This window comes from Bos mutus, chromosome 22 (genome assembly GCF_027580195.1).
Source record: "Bos mutus isolate GX-2022 chromosome 22, NWIPB_WYAK_1.1, whole genome shotgun sequence".
NCBI lineage: Eukaryota > Metazoa > Chordata > Mammalia > Artiodactyla > Bovidae > Bos > Bos mutus.
The window spans coordinates 49914429-49931534 of NC_091638.1; the positions used below are offsets into that span (position 1 = coordinate 49914429).

The 17106-nt window shown below is 56.8% G+C and overlaps 1 protein-coding gene across 2 annotated transcripts; it reads left to right on the forward strand.

Annotated features, from left to right (window-relative positions):
- The first annotated feature begins 647 nt into the window (after window positions 1–647).
- Window positions 648–9113, forward strand: C22H3orf18 (chromosome 22 C3orf18 homolog). 2 transcript variants are annotated; one of them, XM_005891456.3, is made up of 5 exons: window positions 648–940; window positions 2527–2888; window positions 5931–5956; window positions 6476–6623; window positions 7853–9112. In XM_005891456.3, the coding sequence occupies exons 2-5, from the start codon at window positions 2655–2657 to the stop codon at window positions 7931–7933; spliced, it is 489 nt and encodes a 162-aa protein (XP_005891518.1). In that variant the 5' UTR covers window positions 648–940; window positions 2527–2654; the 3' UTR covers window positions 7934–9112. The 2 variants fall into 2 exon arrangements, with proteins under 2 accessions (XP_005891518.1, XP_070215727.1); XM_070359626.1 differs by lacking the exon at window positions 5931–5956 and having other exon boundaries at window positions 7853–9113.
- Window positions 9114–17106: the final 7993 nt, after the last annotated feature.

Here is a 17106-nt window from a genome sequence, read left to right on the forward strand (position 1 = left end):
GCGATCCCCAAAAGTTCCTCTGAAAACCTGAGAATTAGAAGGTATCTGGAAGCTCCTCACTCTAGAGGTAATCGCGCTCTGGATGGAGGGGTATATATAGGTTTTCCTGGGTCCAGGTGCCCAATAATGCCTCTCCAATAATAATACCGTTCCATCTCCCTATTTCTCTGAAAGATGCCTCATTTCTAGCCAGAGGTGAGTACCATTTACCAACAGCCCTCACACCAGAGCCCATCTGAGCAGGAAGCTGAGAGCCAGGGAGGAGAAGCATCTTGCTCTAGTTCACCAAGCTAATGGAGCGTCCAGCCAGAGTTCAACGCTGGCTCAAGGACTCCTAGTTTAGTGCTCTCCCCAAACCTGTGCCCACCTGCATTTGGGGAGCGCGAGTCTGTCCGGGTGGAGATGAAGCCCGGGCTAGCCGGTGGCCAGAGTTCTGCCCTAAGAAAGGCCTGACCGCCCACAGTCCCCCGCGCGATTCTACGTGGGCCAGGGAGAATGAGCAGTGGTCTGCAAGAACTGCGACCCGGCTCCCGCTCTCGCTGGGGGCAGAGCCAGATCTGAGCGGCAGGCCAGCGGACCAATGCAGAGCCGGCTCTGGGCCTGACAGCCAATCCGGGGCCGGGGGCGCGGGGCTGGCAGGGAGGAGAATAGCTGGAGCATCGCGGAGACGCCAGGCTGCTGGCCTCAGCCCCACCCCCGCGGTGGGTCCCGGCCCGGCCTGTCCCTGTCCAGGCTGGCAGAGCGAGCGCTCGGCTGTGGGCGGTGCGACGTCACAGGCACAGCCCAGGAGGTCCACCCAGGGAGGGCGGACCTCGGGTCGGACCCGCCGCCCCCTACCCTAGGACCTGGGGGGTCTCCCCCCCAACCTTGCCCCCGCCTCCTGCCGGTCGCCACCACCCCTAACCTCTCCGGCTGAGCTCGGCGCCCCAGAGAGGATTAAGTAAGTGCTGAGGTCGCCGCTTCTGTGCAAGAATGGAGGAATCAGAGGGGCGAAGGTGGGGATGGGGATTGGAGTAGCGAGGAATGATGAACCTGGTGGAGAACGGTATGTGGGTTCTCGGAGGTCGTAGCGCCCAACCCTTTTCCTCCCCGATTCCTTCTCCTGCCCTTTGGAACATGAGGCAGTCCTGAACAGTGATGAGCAGGGCCCTTTCTCTCCTTTGGAAGGAAGAATAAACAGAGCCCCAGAGCAAGTGTTAAGGGTCTGGCCCAAGGTCACGTCTCGGGGTCAGTGGCAGAACCAAGAAAGAACCTGGGACTCCTGACAAGCCCAGCCTACCTAGAGGCAGAGGACAGAGACCGGCTATGAGCCTCTCCCATCCCATGTTTCTGTGCCAGCCTTGCCCCTTCCTAAGGGGCCATCCTGCATGTGTGCCCACCTCACACACACCCATGCACCCACACGGGAGGCATCCCACATATACCCATGAGCTAGCGCACAGCGTGTGTATGCAGCCATGATCTGTGCATTCCTCCTCTCCCTAGGCCTGCCCTTCTGCAGTTTGGCTGGGACTTCTTTCCACTCGGTCTTATCCAGGGCCTTTTGGCCTGGGAAGGCCAAAGTCACAGCCTGGACTGGGCATATTGCCCACCCTCTGCTCCCAAGGGAAGAGGGATGGGTAGGAGAAGTCATTTCAGAGTGGGAACTCCATTCTTACCTCTGAAGATTCACTCTCCTTGACTGTCTCCTGGTCCCTGGCAGCCTCTGGCTCCCTTGTAGGGGTCCAGGGACCCAAGAGCTTACAAAGAAAGCCCATTAGAGGCCCTGAATGTAGCCTCTCTCTCCTTGTCTTCTGGCCTTGCCATACCTGTCCCTGCCCTCCAAGCACAGGCTGGACAACACACGGCAGAGTGGGTGCAGGGGCTTCTGTGGCCCCGAGTGGCCAGAGGGAGAAGAGCTTACACTTACTGGGTGCTTACTGTGGATAAGGGTTGTACTGAGCTAAGTCATTTCTAGGCACTACTTCATTCTGATGGCAGTGACCCTCTCACCCTTTCTGTGAGGGAGGTGCCCTTAATGCCTGAAGCTTAGACTCAGGAAAACTGAGGCAGGAAGAGGTGGTTGACTTTCCTAGGGTCACTCAGTTAAGTGGCTTGAACCAGAATTCACAGACAGGCCTGTCTGATCATTGTGCAAGGAAAAAGCTGCAGTTTTGTTTTTTTTTTTTCTCCAAGCAGGAGGTGAGGGATGGTGGGAGGGTGGGGCAGGACGAACGAAGATGAAGAGCGTGGGGAGTAGGCGCTGGGGTGGGGAGTGGACTTTTTCTTTTAAGCCTCCCCACTACCTTTCACATCTTCCAAGTATGATCGCTGTGATCATCTTACCCACAAAGAGGGGGCAGGGCTTCATTTTCACGTCCCTAAATGCACATGGGATCTATAGTATATGAAGCACATATCCCAGTGGTCCCTGAACTTTCCCTTGCCCTCAAACTTTGATTTCCCCTGTGCCTTCAGAACTTAGGGGGACTTCATCTCACCACAGAGTCCCATCCTCAGTCTCATGTTTTTTTTTTTTCTTTCCAGCACCCACGGAGCTCCCTTTCAAGGACGTGGCCCCCTGTATGGGTAGTGGGGGCCGCAGGTTGGGACACCCCTGGTGTCAAAAGTGAGCGGGCAGGTTGGCTGACCACAAGCAGTCTCTCAGCATCGGCATGGACTCCAGGATCCCATCTGCTAGGGGCTGGATCAGCAGCCGCCCTCCCACCTCTGAGTCTGACCTAGAGCCTGCCACAGATGGGCCAGCTTCCGAGACCACCACCCTCAGCCCAGAAGCCACCAGCTTTAATGACACCAGAATCCCTGATGTGGCTGGTGGCACCACCGGTGTGGGCACAATGCTTCTGTCCTTCGGGATCATCACCGTCATCGGCCTGACTGTGGCCATGGTGAGAGCTGGGGCAGGCTGGGGCTGGCCCACATGGCTGTCACTTGGCAGAAGGGTGATCAGCAGTTAGAATTTAGAGAATCTAGTCAGAGCACAATGGTCTGTTACTGATAGTACAATCCTTCCCTTTCCCAAGGATTTGTTTATATGGGGGCCCAGAGACCAGAGAGGCTGCCTCTAATCAGAAGAAAAAGAAAAGGTTCTGAGGAACACATGGCATTTTGAGCTGGGTTGTGAAGGAGTTGTCACGGAAGGTGTTTCAGATGGCGGGTCTTGATGGGCAGAAGTGTGGAAGCAGACAGCTGGCTCTGTGAGCAGTGAGCAGGACAGCGAAGCAAGTGAGCATGGGGGCCTTACAGGAGTAGAGGCCAGAAAATAATTGGGAATGATCATGGGCTGCAGAGTCTGGATAGGATGCTCTGGGCACAGCAGCCTGCTGGCAGTGTTCATTCATTCACTTGGCAATTAATTCATGAGCACCTGCCCTGGATCAAGCCTTCAGGACCTCAGGGATGAGGGAGAAAAGGTTCTGCAGTTCTTACAGGGAGTGAGCGAGAGATACAACCAAAGGTGCTAAGGGTAGCCTATACGGACTGGCTTGGGGAATTGGGTGGGCATTGGGGGCCTTCCTAGACTTGGTGGTCAGGGACAGCTGAGGAGGCAACATTAGGGCTGAGACCTCACAATGGAGACCTGGCCCCAGTGTCACAGGAGGGGCAGAGTTGGACAGGAATCAGGGTAGAGGTAAGCTGGGCTGAGGCTCCAGGTGTCCCCCTGAGAGTGGATACAATGCTTCCAGATCTGAGATCTGCTGCTCAAAATATGGTCTCTCCCTTGGGAATTCCCTGTGGCCCAGTGGTTAGGACTTGGTGCTTTCACTGCCATGGTCCCGGGTTCAGTCCCTGGTTGGGAACTAAGATCCCGCAGCCAAAAAAAACAGGCATGGACTCCCTCTTTAAGACAATGCATGGACACTCAGAATGTCACCAAGGGAGACTGCGTAAGCTGAGACCTGGAAGGGTAAGGGTGCACCGTAGGTCCCCCAGCAGGCCCGGCAGTGGTGGCTTTCGGCCTGCTGCCCCTCACAGGCTCTGACAGCCGGCCTGAGACCTAGGAGCATGTTGCTCTGACAAATAGGGCTGTGGATGGTCCATCATGGCTGGAGCTGCTGGTAAACCATGGTCACCATATGGGCCCCACAGGCTCCGGATCGCTGCCAGGGAGCAACTGCTGTCCAGCAGGCAGGGCCAGGACACAGCACACAGAGCAAGGCCAGGGCCTGCACAGCCTTCTGGGGCAGGGGCAAGGCAGAAGGCCAATGTTTGGCACCCACGTGGTGGTTAAACAGGCAGAGCCACCAGAACCTCAGGGATAAAGCAGGGACTAGACCCAAAGATTTCATCCTGGGAACTTGGGAAGACTTCCTTACTCTTCATTCTGGAGGCACATTCAGAGGGCCAGGGTGTATGGCTTTATGTCCCAAAGCAGAGAGATAGGGAGCTTATGGGGCAAAGGCAGTGGAGGGCAGGAAACAGCTCCTGGGCCAGGGACAGGTCCAGAGAGGTAGGTTCCTTGAGTACTAGGGAATCTGCCCTCATGCCAGCCATGAGCCAGGCCATGCTATGTGGAAGGAGGAGCAAACCAGTGCCAGGCAGTGTGCTTCACATCAGAGGAGCAGTGCTGGAGGGCTTCCTGGAAGAGGTGGGGCTGCAGCTCGACAGTGAAGGGTGGGAAAGATTTGGAAAGGAAGGTGTGTTGGGGGAAGGTGTTATTATTTGGGGCAGAAGGAGAAGCAAGGATGAAGGGTGGAGATTGGTTCTAGCATCTCTTGATGTATCCCAGGCCATGGGGCAGGGCAGGGAGTGCAGACCACTGGGGCTGGAGCTGCTGGTTCAGGGCAGGCAGGGGCTGGGCCAGAGACCTGGAGCTCCTGTCACCTCCCACTCACAGGAGAGCAAGGGGCCTGCTCACATCCTGGGGGTGGAAGGGGGAGCAAGGGGCACCTGTTTCTTCCCACCTTTGGGGTCCCCCAGGAATGAGCAGCAGGAGGAGCTCTGGGCCAGGCTGGAAACAAACCAGATTCAAGCTGTGAATGAGCCACCAAGAGTGTAGGAGCCACGGCGGATTTAGGACAGACTCTTGGAACAGGGCTTTCCCCCAGGCAGAAGTGGTCATGTTCCTGGGAGTCAAAAATCACCAGTTTAGGGATTAGCAAGATGGTGGCAGACGTCCTTGGGGTCCCTGCCCAGGTGGTCACCTGTGTCTCACCCCCGTCCTCCCCTTCCTCCCCACTTCTTTCCTCCCCTCCTCCCGCCTCCTCCCCCTCCTCCCCCACCCCCACTGCCCTGTACCAGGCTTTCCTGCTCCAGCCCGGAGCTCTTGGGTCCCGGATGTTTTCTCAGGCTGCCCAGGCCTTTATCTCCAAGTCTGTACAATGGTGGGTGAGGACCCAGGGGTCTTCCTAGGTTCCTCCAGCATCAGGGTTTGGTCTGGGCTGATGTCCAGGGCCTCAGGTCCTCCTCCTCAACCCCTTTCCACTGAGGACCATCAACCTCCCCAGAAACCCGGAACCCAGACCAGAGCCTGCCCAGAGCCACTGCCCTGCCGAGTCTGGCCTCTGTCTGTCACCTGTACGTTTCACCTATACATGGGGAAAAGTATTGTGCCTGGGGACAGTTGAGAGGAGGGGGTGTGCTGAAGTCCCCTCCCCACCCCCCCACATACACTTCAGCCCTGAGGAGGCTGAGGCAGGCATTGAGTGGCTGGAGCCTCTGTTAGTATTGGCAGGATGGGCCCATGAGTCCCCAGGCCAGGCTTGACTGTGGTTTTCCCAGGCAGGGCTGCTCCCCGCCTGTGATGCTCTTCAGCATCTCGTAAATGCCAAATGGGGTAGGAGGTAGGTGTCCATGGGATGGGGTCACTGAGGACAGGGGTCCTAGAGGTCTCCCATTCATCAGCCTCCGTGTGTCCCCTGTCCTAAGGACTGCTGGGTTAATTAGGGCCTCCTTCCCTGGCCATCTGATGCTGCCTCCCTCTCTTGCAGGTTTTGTACATCAGGAAGAAGAAGAGGTAACTCCCTGGCTGCCCCCAAGACTGAAGCCCGTGGGCTGTGCTGGGCTGGACTCTAGGGACACGGGTGGGGAAGGAGAGTCCTCCCACCATGAAGGTCCCTCTGCCTAGTCAGAGAGTCAGGGTCCCTCCTGCCCACTCAGGATTGGGGGTGACCACTTTCCCTTGGAGAGAGCTGAACCACCCTTGCCCTGCTTCCATTGACTCCACTTTCCCCACCCCAGGCCCCCCAGAGGCTGTGGACCACACAAGCCCCTGGCTAAGCCAGTCCCCATGGCCCCCACAGATGACAGCTCTGTGACCCTTGACCCCATCTGTCCCCAGGAGTGGGTAACTCTCCCTCCCAGGCCACCCATCCGAGAAGCAGAAATGTGCACAGAAATGTCTCTCATTGAATCCTGGGGAAAATTTTAGGACCATAAATAGGACTGTGTCTGTGGATGCGCAGGCAGGGCCTGGAGGGCTGGTGGGAGGGGAAGGGCCTGCCCAGCCCCCAGCATTTTCTGCCCCCACCCCCAGGCTGGAGAAGCTACGCCACCAGCTCATGCCTATGTACAACTTCGACCCCACGGAGGAGCAAGACGAACTGGAGCAGGAGCTGCTGGAGCACGGGCGGGACGCTGCCTCTGTGCAGGCCGCCGCTGCTGGGCAGGCCATGCAGGGCAAGGTGGGCGCTGGCAGGCTCCTCCACCCAGCCCGCAGGCCACTCGTGGCTCTCCTGCCCCACCCTCCCTCCTTTCCCGGGCAGCTTTCTAACACCTGCCATGTGGTCAGGTGGCAGCTATATGGGCTTTGTCAGGCTGGATTAGAAACGGGTGGAATTGCTCCTTGGCCCCCCACAGATCACTGCACAGCCAGGCTGGGGCAGCCTTGGGGTCCAGCCGGCTCTGCCCCTGATCACCTGGTCACCTGGGAAGGTCCATTGGCCTCTCTGAGCCTCAGTTTTCTCATCTGCAGTGAAAAAAATACCGATTCTTGCTTTGGGTGCACCCCTGAAACTAGGGGGAAAGCAGGAGGGAATGTTGGGAGGCTGAGACCCTGGGTTCCTCTGCTTCCTGAGATCGCATGCTGAGCGAGTTGTCACTGGGGTCAGATTCTGGCACCTCTGAGTAGACCGGTGGGTTCCCAGTAACTGGCAGACCCCAGGCAGATGCAGACCCTGGGCAGACACCTCCCATGTCCACAGGGTTGGGTACCTGTGTGGTTATCCTGCCAGAGGCACTGGGCTGCCTGGCCACTTGCCAGCAGTCCCTGAGATGTCCGGGGGCCAGAGCCCCATGGAGAGACCTGGCCTCTCCGGACCGTGATGCCCGTTTGCATCCCTCCTGGCCTTGATCCCACAGATTGCTAAGGAATCTAGCCCCACAGAGGCAGCTTTGGGAGACTGGATTCAGGAAAAGTGGAGGCTGGGAGTCAGAGACCCTGTGGTTTGGCTACCAGTTCTGTGTACCTGGATCAGGACTCACACCTCCTTGGGATATTCAGAATATTGGGCTGAGAATCTCTGTCCACCCAACTCTTGGGACAACTGGCCATTTGACAGTCGTTTCCTGTGCACCCCTTGTGCCAGCCCCTGTGCTGCAGCTTTGGGACTTGGGGTGCAGAGGTGAGCCCCCTCTGCTGGGAGAAGGTGGTACATGTGTAATTAATCCTGGGACCCCAGGGAAAGCACTGCCTCTGGCTGAGAAGGCAAGACTGGGGATGGCTGTCAGGAAGAGTCATGGGAGGAATCACTTGAGTCAGGTCATATTTCTTGGCTGAGCGTATGGGAGGGCATTCCAGGCAGAAGACATAGTGGGTGCCAAGTGCAAGTAAGCAGCAGAGGGTGGAGGTGACTGGGTAAGAGAGGGCCTGGCCTCAGTCAAGGTCCCTGATGCCCTGACTGTTTCTGTGCAGACCACGCTCCCCTCTCAGGGCCCAGTGCAGAGGCCCAGTCGGCTGGTGTTCACCGATGTGGCCAATGCCATCCACGCATGAGTAGCCCAGGGATGAGCCTGGACGTCTGATGAAGACATCTGCTGCAGTGCCCACAAAGCCACCCACTCCAAGATCACTAAGACCGACTCTCAGGACCTGCCCTGCTGAGGCCCCAGCTGTTCTGAGGACCCAGCTGCTGACTCTCCAGGCTCTAAAAGGGGCCTCCCCACTGCCCCCCATGCCAAGAGGAGGTCTGTCCATATGATGGGGATCCATGAGGTCTTCCAGCCACCCCTCCCCGTTGGCTGGCTGTGGGCTGGGTCTACGCTCTGAGGAGAGCTGAGGGGGAGGGGAGGCGGGGGAGCAGGTGTGGAGGGATGCGGGGCCAGACCCGCAGCGAGGCCCCCTGCATGCACATCACCGTGCCCACCTGCAGACACGCGCCTGAGCCAGCACAGAGGGCAGGATGGAGACCCCCACACTGGCTCCACCCTCCCCCGACCCCCACCCCAAGGTGTGTAGAGGAACATCAAGCGGGCCACCCCTTCTCTGACATCAGCGATCAGGGACTGGCGGGAGGGGGGAAGCCGAGCCAAGGGTCCACTGCCCACTGCGTCTCTTCACTGGGCTCTACAAGCCAGTAAGCAGCTTCGGGAACAGTCCCCCTGTCTTAGTGTTTTTTGGGGATCCAGGGTTGGGGGAGAGGCTACCGGTCTGGGGCAGCGGTCAAAGGGTTGCAAGATCAGACTGCCTGAAACAGGGCGGGGATGGCCCCTTGCGGATCAGAAGAGACCTAGTCTGGGTTCTGATCACCTTTGGTCTGCCCACGCTGTGCCCCACAGAAATTCTGCCAGTCTGGGGCATCTGGGTCAAGCCAGACCCCAAGAGCCTGGCGCGTCTCCGCAGGGCACGCATGCGCACAGGAGCATGCCAGCGCCCCGGTCTTGCCCAGCCTCGCCGCCGCTGTCCTCTGCTGGTTGGAGCGGACGCGAAGGCGGCAGGTACGAACCCTCTGTTGGACAAATACCACCCTCAGGATGTGAGGGCCTAGGAGGCCTTCGTGGGGAAGGTTCTGGATTTATTTCCTCCTCTAGATGCTATAAATACGTTAGCATTGGAGCCAACTGAAAGGCTGCGGGTAATTTGGGATGCGCAGAAACTGTAATTTAACTCACAGCATCTCCATGTGAGAGCATTAAAGATGTAATTAAGATATTTGCACAAAGAGAGTGTGAGCCTGTGACACTGAGGATATGAAGCCCCAGCAGGGGTGGAATGGGCGAGGGGCCGACGAGGGAGGGTATCTCTTGGGTCCCAGCCATAAGGAGGCAGCTCGGCTGTCTTTCCTTGATCTGTCCAATGACATGCCTCTGGTGCTGAGTTCAAGGCTGTTCCGGGGCCTTGAACCTCAGCTGTGGGATGGTGTCACCATGCCTGCTATCCCCTTGATTGGAGAGCCAAGTGGACAGGAACTATGGGACCAGAGGAGGGAGGGGGCTTGAGACCCATAGAACCTGTGTCTGAAACACAAAAGAGAAAAAAAAATGTTTTTTTCCAGAGCACAAGGTTGCAGGGGTGGGTCGGTGGGAACCCACCTGCAGGGCTCAGAAGGGTTTGGAGGGTTTGGTTACTGGGGTGACCAAATGCCCTGGTTTTCTCAGGACTGCACAGCTGTAGCATTGAACAATCTCAAACCAGGACTTTAAGTGATGTCCAGACCCTCCGCTAAAGAACAGAGCCTGCAGGCTGGCATAAGTGGAAATGAGGGGTGAACCCCAGTCCCAGGGTGGAGGGCTGGGCTGGAGGCAGGGACTCCTGGACAAGGCCCTGGGTTAGAGCGGGGCCCCCAAGCACCCCATGAGCCTCCCACACTGGGGTCAGACAGCCGGGCCTGTTGGTGACAACCCTGGTCATGTGGAGGGCTCTCCTTCCCTCAGCAGACTGGCAGAGGATTCCCAAGGGTGAGGGGAGGGGTGCGTGGGCTATGCACCCCCATCTAGTTGGATAGCCCCTCAGCCCGAGAAGGTGGGAGCCACAGAAGACCAAGGTGTGAGGGACCCTAAAATGGTGCCTGTGGGGTAAAGTGGACCCTGGGGCCCAGGGCCCAGGATGGGGGCTCCAAGGAACCCACCACCATTTTCTCCCTCTGCCTGCCCCAGGCCCCGGCCCCGGCAGGTGGGTCTGGTGAGGTGATGGACACAGGGCCGCTTTCTGGGGTGACAGGAGCCACTTCCTTCTCTTTCGTCCCCTCACAGTCACCCCCTCTTCCCTTCCACCCACCTTCTGATTTCTAGCTCTTTCTCAGTCCTGGAGGAAAACCGAATTCCCCCCAGAGTTCCCAGGCCTTCCACAGAGCATGGGATCAATAAACATTGGGATAAAAGGCTCCTGGTGATATGTCCTTGTGCCCATGGCCTAACGGGTTGACCAGAACTCTCCTCACCACCCTCACCAGACAGACGGTGTGACACGGTGTCACACGTCTGCCATTCTTGCTCCTGTGGTGACTGTTACAAAGGGGCCCTTGGGAGCTGCTCCCTGGCCCCCCACCCTTGCATACACATAGTATCTGAAGCCTCCCCTCGGGCAGTGACCGGGGCTGCAGGCAGAAGCCACAGCAGCTTGCAGTGGATGGTACCAGGGTGGACGTGGACTGATGCCTTCAGAGGAGGCCATCTTGTTTAATCAGGTGAAGTGTCCGCTTTGAGTCAAAGTGAATACAGTAATCCTGTTGCCTGGCTGCTGGCAGATGCCAGGGAAGCCTTCAGAATATAGAGGAAAGTTGTGGGGGTGAGCCCAGAAACTCCTGTAGAGCAGTCTGACCCTGCAATGGATTCCTTCCAGAAACATCACTGAGCTCCACCCTTTGGGGGTGGGGGGAGGGCAACACCAGCGCAGTCTCGGCAGTGCCGTCTGAGATGGGAGGGAACAGATGTCACATAGGAAGAAAGGATGAGTGTGTGTGTGTGTGTGTGTGATGCGTATCCACACACACACTCTATGTCTGTATCTTTACATCTACATCTACATGAAAAAGAAGGCAGCAGGAGGGTCCGGTGTGCCTGCGGGTGTTCAGAGGCTGGCAGCACATACTGCCACCCTGTCCTGTCCAGCTGTACCCCGCAGCAGCCTCGGGGTGAAGGGCCTTGGCTGAGTATCTGCGGGAACCCCAGGAGCCACTGTCCTGGCCTCTGAGGGCTCAGGACAGGGGGCAACTCTAGCCACGGGCACCTGTGGTCATACAGAGGACTCTCCTGAAAGGCCAGAGATGCTGAGAGGTGAGTGAGACGTGTGCGCGTCACAAGTGCAGGGAGAGGAGGAGGGAGGGGAGCTCGAAGACCCCCTGGTGGGGGATGGTGCCGGAGGCCATCCCGCTTGGGCCTGGGTCCCCTTGACAGTGGGCCCCGCCACCCACCCGTCCCCTGGGCGCTTTGATTCCACGAGTGGGAGATCAGGTGCCTGTGCCCATGGCGGGGGGAGACCCCTCCCCAATGCCTCCAGGAGCTAGAGGGTGGGCTGCAAGCATGCGGGCTGGGGGACAAGGAGTGAGGGGGTCTCCTGTCTCCCAGGCCCCAAGGGGGTGGGGGATGGAACACAGTGGGTCGGTGGGGCTGAGAGCTATCTGGGAAGGGGGGTTCCTTTCCCAGCCCCTGGACCAGGGAATGCGACCCATGTCAGAGACCCCAGTACAAAATAAAAAGCTTCAAAAAAATCTATAGAAAACAGCAAATAAAATAAAATAAAGTGTGGTTTATTGAACTCCTACCTCGTGCCAGGTATGTAGACAAGCTCACAGAGGGAGGGCCAAATCAGGGTTCTCCACTGCCATTCATAGGACCGCGGCCAGAAAGGGCCTTGGCAATGGGGCTTGCGCCACCTCAAGGGCCAGAATCTGGTCCCAGCAACTGTCACCTTTGATTGGTTTGATCCCAGCACAATCTCAGTTTATTCCCAGTGCCATTATAGGGGGTATACCGTCACTCATCTTACAAGGGAAGAGACCCAGCCCCCAGAGACGGGGGCCATCAGGCTGAGAGCCAGGGGACTGGCTCTCCCTCTACACTGCTTGAAAAAGGAGTTGCAGGCAAGACCGAGAAGCAGGAGGGTGCTGAAGCCTGAAGGGGCACCCAGTGGGCATTGCCCGCCCACTTGGCCACACGAGCCGCCTTCCAGACTCAAATGCTGTTCTGTGCTGCCATCTGCTGGCACCTCTTAAGCACTGCAGGTGGCTTTCCTACTCGGGCTCGCTCCATCCTTGGACCCCTCCCCTGCCTCTCCCTCCTGAGGCCTGGAGAGCAACCTTCACGCAGCGGGTCCTGACCTGCGGGCTCATCTGGCAGGACTAGGAGTAGGGAGAGATGAGTGGGAACCTAGGGTTCAAGATGTCAGAAGCCATTCACTCGGGCGCTGATACTACACTTGCACCAACTAATGTGAGTGCCCCACCTCAAATCTGTGCCCTCAGTGCTTCAGCCTACTATGCAGACCCCTCTTGGTCAGGCCCCAGGGGACAGACACTGAACCCCTTCCCCACCCCCGCTCCCAAGCCCGCAGGCTGGAGGCCAGGGGAGTGTGGGCCCCTCCCTGGCGGAGCTCGAAGAGATGCTCTTTACCCTGAAGGAGGCTAAGAACGGCAGATTATGAGGGACTTAAGGGATTTAGCAGCAACTCGATAACAGTTCAGTAAGGTGACAGACACTCTGAAGCCTCGGATGAAGTGGGGAGGGGGGCAGGATTCCTGCCTTAAATCCCTGCGGGTGGCAGGGCCTGTGTGTGAACCTCCTGCAGACTTGCGGACAATACCAGAGCCCATTTAACCCCTCAGCAGCCCCAGAGCATGGAGACCAGGTGTGCCCTCATATCACACATGGGGAAACTGAAGCATACAGCAGCAGGGGAAGTCGGCAGCAGCAGGGCCAGGTAGGTTACCCCCAGAGCTCACACCCAAGACCTCTTCCCCTTAAAAAAATAAAAATGTTCTCTGTAGACAGAGCTGCCCCTTCCTCTCAGCACTCATTTGTTCTCTTCAAGCGTCCCCAGCTCCTGCACCCCAGGCCCTCTGCTGGACGCTGGGGCTGAGGGGGACCCACAGCGAGCTGGCCTCCTAAGAGTCCCACCCAGGGTGACAGCCAGGACAGTGAGGCTGACAGCAACTACTCAACCCTCTCTGGGAAGTGACAAGAGAAGCAGGTGAGGTGATGGGAATTCAGAGGAGGAGACATCACTTCTGACTAGGGACAAGGTGAGGCTTTCTTAAAGTTTTTATTGGAGTGCAGTTGCTTTACAATGTTGCATTTCTGCTGTGCAGCAAAGTAAATGACTATACATATGTATATATATATATGGGCTTCCCACCTGGCGCTAGTGATAAAGATCCCGCCTGCCAATGCAGGAGACGTAAGAGACACCTGGGTTTGATGCCTGGGTGGGGAAGATTTCCTGGAGGAGGGCAGGGCAACCCACTCCATATTCTTGCTTGGAGAATCCCCCAGACAGAGGAGCCTGGTGGGCTACAGTCCATAGGGTTGCAAAGAATCAGACACGACTGAAGTGACTTAGCACAGCATAGCACATACATATATCTCCTCTTGTTTGGATTTCCTTCCCATTTAGGTCACCACAGAGCACTGAGCAGGGTTCCCTGAGCTATCCAGTAGGTTCTCATTAATTATCTATTTTATACATAGTATCAATAGTGTGTTGCTGCTGCTGCTGTTAAGCCGCTTCAGTCGTGTCCGACTCTGTGCAGCCCCAAAGACAGCAGCCCACCAGGCTCCCCCATCCCTGGGATTCTCCAGGCAAGAACAGTGGAGTGGGTTGCCATTTCCTTCTCCAATGCAGGAGAGTGAAAAGTGAAAGTGAGGTCGCTCAGTCGTGTCCGACTCTTAGCGACCCCATGGACTGCAGCCTACCAGGCTCCTCCGTCCATGGGATTTTCCAGGCAAGAGTACTGGAGTGGGGTGCCATTGCCTTCTCCAAATAGTGTGTTAGTCTATCCCAATCTCCAAAAATTAATCCTCTTCCTCCTTTCCCCTTGGTGTCCATCCATTTGTTCTCTATGCCTGTGTCTCTCTTCTTTGCAAAAAAAAAAAAAAAAAAAAAATATATATATATATATATATATATGGAATGCTTCACAAATTTTGGTGTCATCTTCACACAGGGGCCAAACTAATCTCTGTACTGAGAAGATGTATTCCAGCAAGTATATCAATTTTAGTATATGCGTTGCCAAAGTGAGCAGCAAGGCAAGGCTGTCATTGTGCTGGGTTTGGACACCAGGTGACAATGGTGGCGACCTGCCCAAACCTCAGTGGCTGAGGGTCTCCCGTGGCGAGGGAAGGCGAGATGACTGTTTGGAGCCCTTCCCAATGTGAACAGCAGGTGGCGCTGCAGGCCCAGATTAGGGGCCTGGTTTGTGGGGCCAGTTTGGGAAGAGCTCTCCTTGATGCTCCCCTTGAAGGCCCTCTTTGCAGGAGTCTGAGAGTCTGGGGAAAATCCCATGGACGGAGGAGCCTGGTGGGCTGCAGTACATGGGGTCGCTAAGAGTCGGACGCGACTGAGCGACCTCACTTTCACTTTTCACTCTCCTGCATTGGAGAAGGAAATGGCAACCCACTCCAGTGTTCTTGCCTGGAGAATCCCAGGGATGGGGGAGCCTGGTGGGCTGCCGTCTATGGGGTCACACAGAGTCGGACAGGACTGAAGCGACTTAGCAGCAGCAGGGAGTCTGGGTGGCTGGTGCACCGAAGCTGCTTCCTCCCTGCCTGGAGCAGGCCTGGACTGGGTCTGGGCCAGGGAGAATGTCTACTCCCAGATGTGTCCAGAGCCTCCTGAATGGAGCCTGGTACCTCCTAGGTGCTCAGGGCTATTCACTGAATACAGGATTGATAAGTGGTTTCTTGACTTAAGAGAATTAAATGAGTTAATACAGAAAAAGCACATGCGGAGTCTTCAAGAAATGCATGCAGTTATTTGTACTCTTACTGTGGATGGTCCCTACTGCTTTTGGAAGCTGTGGGCCTTGCCCTGGTGTCTAGACAGCTTCTCCCAGCAGGGGATAAAGACTGAATCCCAAGGGCTCGCCATTCAAGGGAGCAGTCGTTGCGGGCACTTGGAGACAGGAGGGGTCTGTGCCAAGCACTGAAGGTGGCGCAGAGACTGGGGCCCGCAACTTCACCGGGCAGCTTCCAGGCGTATGCATGCGTTCTCAGTCGTGTCTGACTCTCTGCGATCCCATGGACTGTGACCCGCCAGGCTCCTCTGTCCTTGGAATTTTCCAGCCAGGAATACTGGAGTGGGTTGCCATTTCTGCAGCTTCCATAGGGAGGGAAGAACATCCCCTTCTCCTGTCCCCAATAGGGCTGGCCTGCCGGCAGGACCAACTGCTGGAGGTCGAGCAGGGTGAGGCGAGGGGCCGGGCCCTGTGGTGGGCCTCGCCCAAGCTCACAGTATTTGCAGGTCACTCCCTCCTGGAACTTTCTCATGGCCACTTGTGCCTACCCTGGGACCTCTCCTGCAAATTCCTGTCCCGTCTGTACCTCAGATTTTAACTCCTTTCAGTGTCCACCAGGGTCTTGCACAGAAAAGCCAAAAACGTTGCTCCCTTCCCTCTATTATGGAGGCTTCTTCCCACTGAGTTCCAAACTCACGCCCTCAGCAGTGAGAGCTTGGACTCCTAACCACTGGACGGCCAGGGAATTCCCTTCATGGAGTTCTTAGATCATTTATCTGTCCCACCTGTAGCTGAGTTTCAGGAAGGCTGCGTGACTTGTCTTAGGTCACAAAGGATTTGCACCCAGATCTGTGGGACTTGGAGGCCACGCTCTGAATGGGTCAGGTTCATCCCTGCCTCCCTCCTGTTGGTCCCACTCTGGGCTGGGCTCTCGGTGGGTTCCTGGGTACATCACGGAAAGTCCCCCTCCTTTGTTAGCTCCTGCATCCTCACAAGTGAACACATGAGGTGGGGCATTTGCTGCAGCAGCCAGGCTGTGTAGCCCAGGAGGACAGGCACTGTCGTCATCCCCAGTGAGGCCGAGAGCAGGAAACACGCAGCTCTGCAAAATGATTCCTGGTGATGGAGCGCCACAGGCAGCCTGGCTTGGAAGAGGTGTAACTCATGTAGCTGGGCTCAGACCCTCCCTCAGCTACATGTTCCTGGACCTCCCAGCCATCCCAGCCAGGCTCCCAGCCATGCCACGCCTGCCACTATCCCCAGGGCCCCTCTAACCTCCACTTACAGGCCTGCAAGGCTTCCCACAAACTCTGGAACCCACTAGTTGGGTTTCTAAGACCTTCACCCAGGTGCCTCCCATTCTCTGCAAGTCATCTGCTCAGACTGCAGCCAGGGTCCGCCTCTGCCCTCTCGCGCCCCCTGCTTGGGCCAGGATCACACCCACCCTGCTCCTGGCTGGGCCTTGCCCCTGGTGGGCACCCCCCCACCCCCCACCGCTCCTCCCAGCCCTCTGGCAATTACCCGAGTGATTAATTTGATAATTTATTTGGTAATTAAGCATGTTCTGGCTGCTCAGGACACTTCTCTGCCGGCCTGGCCTAGAATATAGATCTGCTCTGTTCTAGTCTTCCTGGAAGCTGGAAAGATGGAGTCCACTCTGAGTTCCATTGCCTGTCCCCCTCCCCTCGGCCCTGCCAGGCACAGGGCACTGCTCGTAAAGGGGGCCAGGATGAGATGTCGTTGAGTGAGCGATGCTGAGGTTCTGTATGCCGGACACTGGAGGAGAGCCAGGGTCACAGTGCCCAGTGACTTCTCAGCCTCTGGAAGCCTCCAGAAAGACCAAGTCCCCCCATCTGGCTGGAGCAACAGAGAAGCCTCCTGACAAGGTGCCATTTACTAAGAGTTCTAATCAGCAGCAGGATTTGGTGGCCCAGGAGAAACTAAGTCTGTCTTGGTCTCGGGTTGGTCTGGGTCACGTCCAGCCTGGGTGGCCTTGACCTTACTGTGGGCTCCAGCGTGGCTGCCACCAACGTGTGTCCCTGCGGGTACAGCTACCAGCCGCATCTCCAAGATGGGGTCCCCAAGGAGCTGACTCTGTGGCATTGATTGAAATGCCCCCCTGCCAATTAGGATTTTTTTTTAAGAAATGTATAATGATTCCTAATTGGCGCCCTCATTAGGTGCCAATTAAATACTTAAGCATTTCTTACAAGTTTAACACATTAATAAGGCAGCTCATTACATGGTAACGAGATTTATTTCTCATATTTATTATATT

Bases quoted from the DNA above. Each gene is read 5' to 3' on its own strand.
- C22H3orf18 (XM_070359626.1), top strand. From the start codon at position 2,655: ATGGACTCCAGGATCCCATCTGCTAGGGGCTGGATCAGCAGCCGCCCT. The intron at 2,889-6,475 runs GTGAGAGCTGGG...CCCCACCCCCAG, and splicing joins TCGGCCTGACTGTGGCCATG to GCTGGAGAAGCTACGCCACC. The intron at 6,624-7,852 runs GTGGGCGCTGGC...GTTTCTGTGCAG, and splicing joins GGCAGGCCATGCAGGGCAAG to ACCACGCTCCCCTCTCAGGG.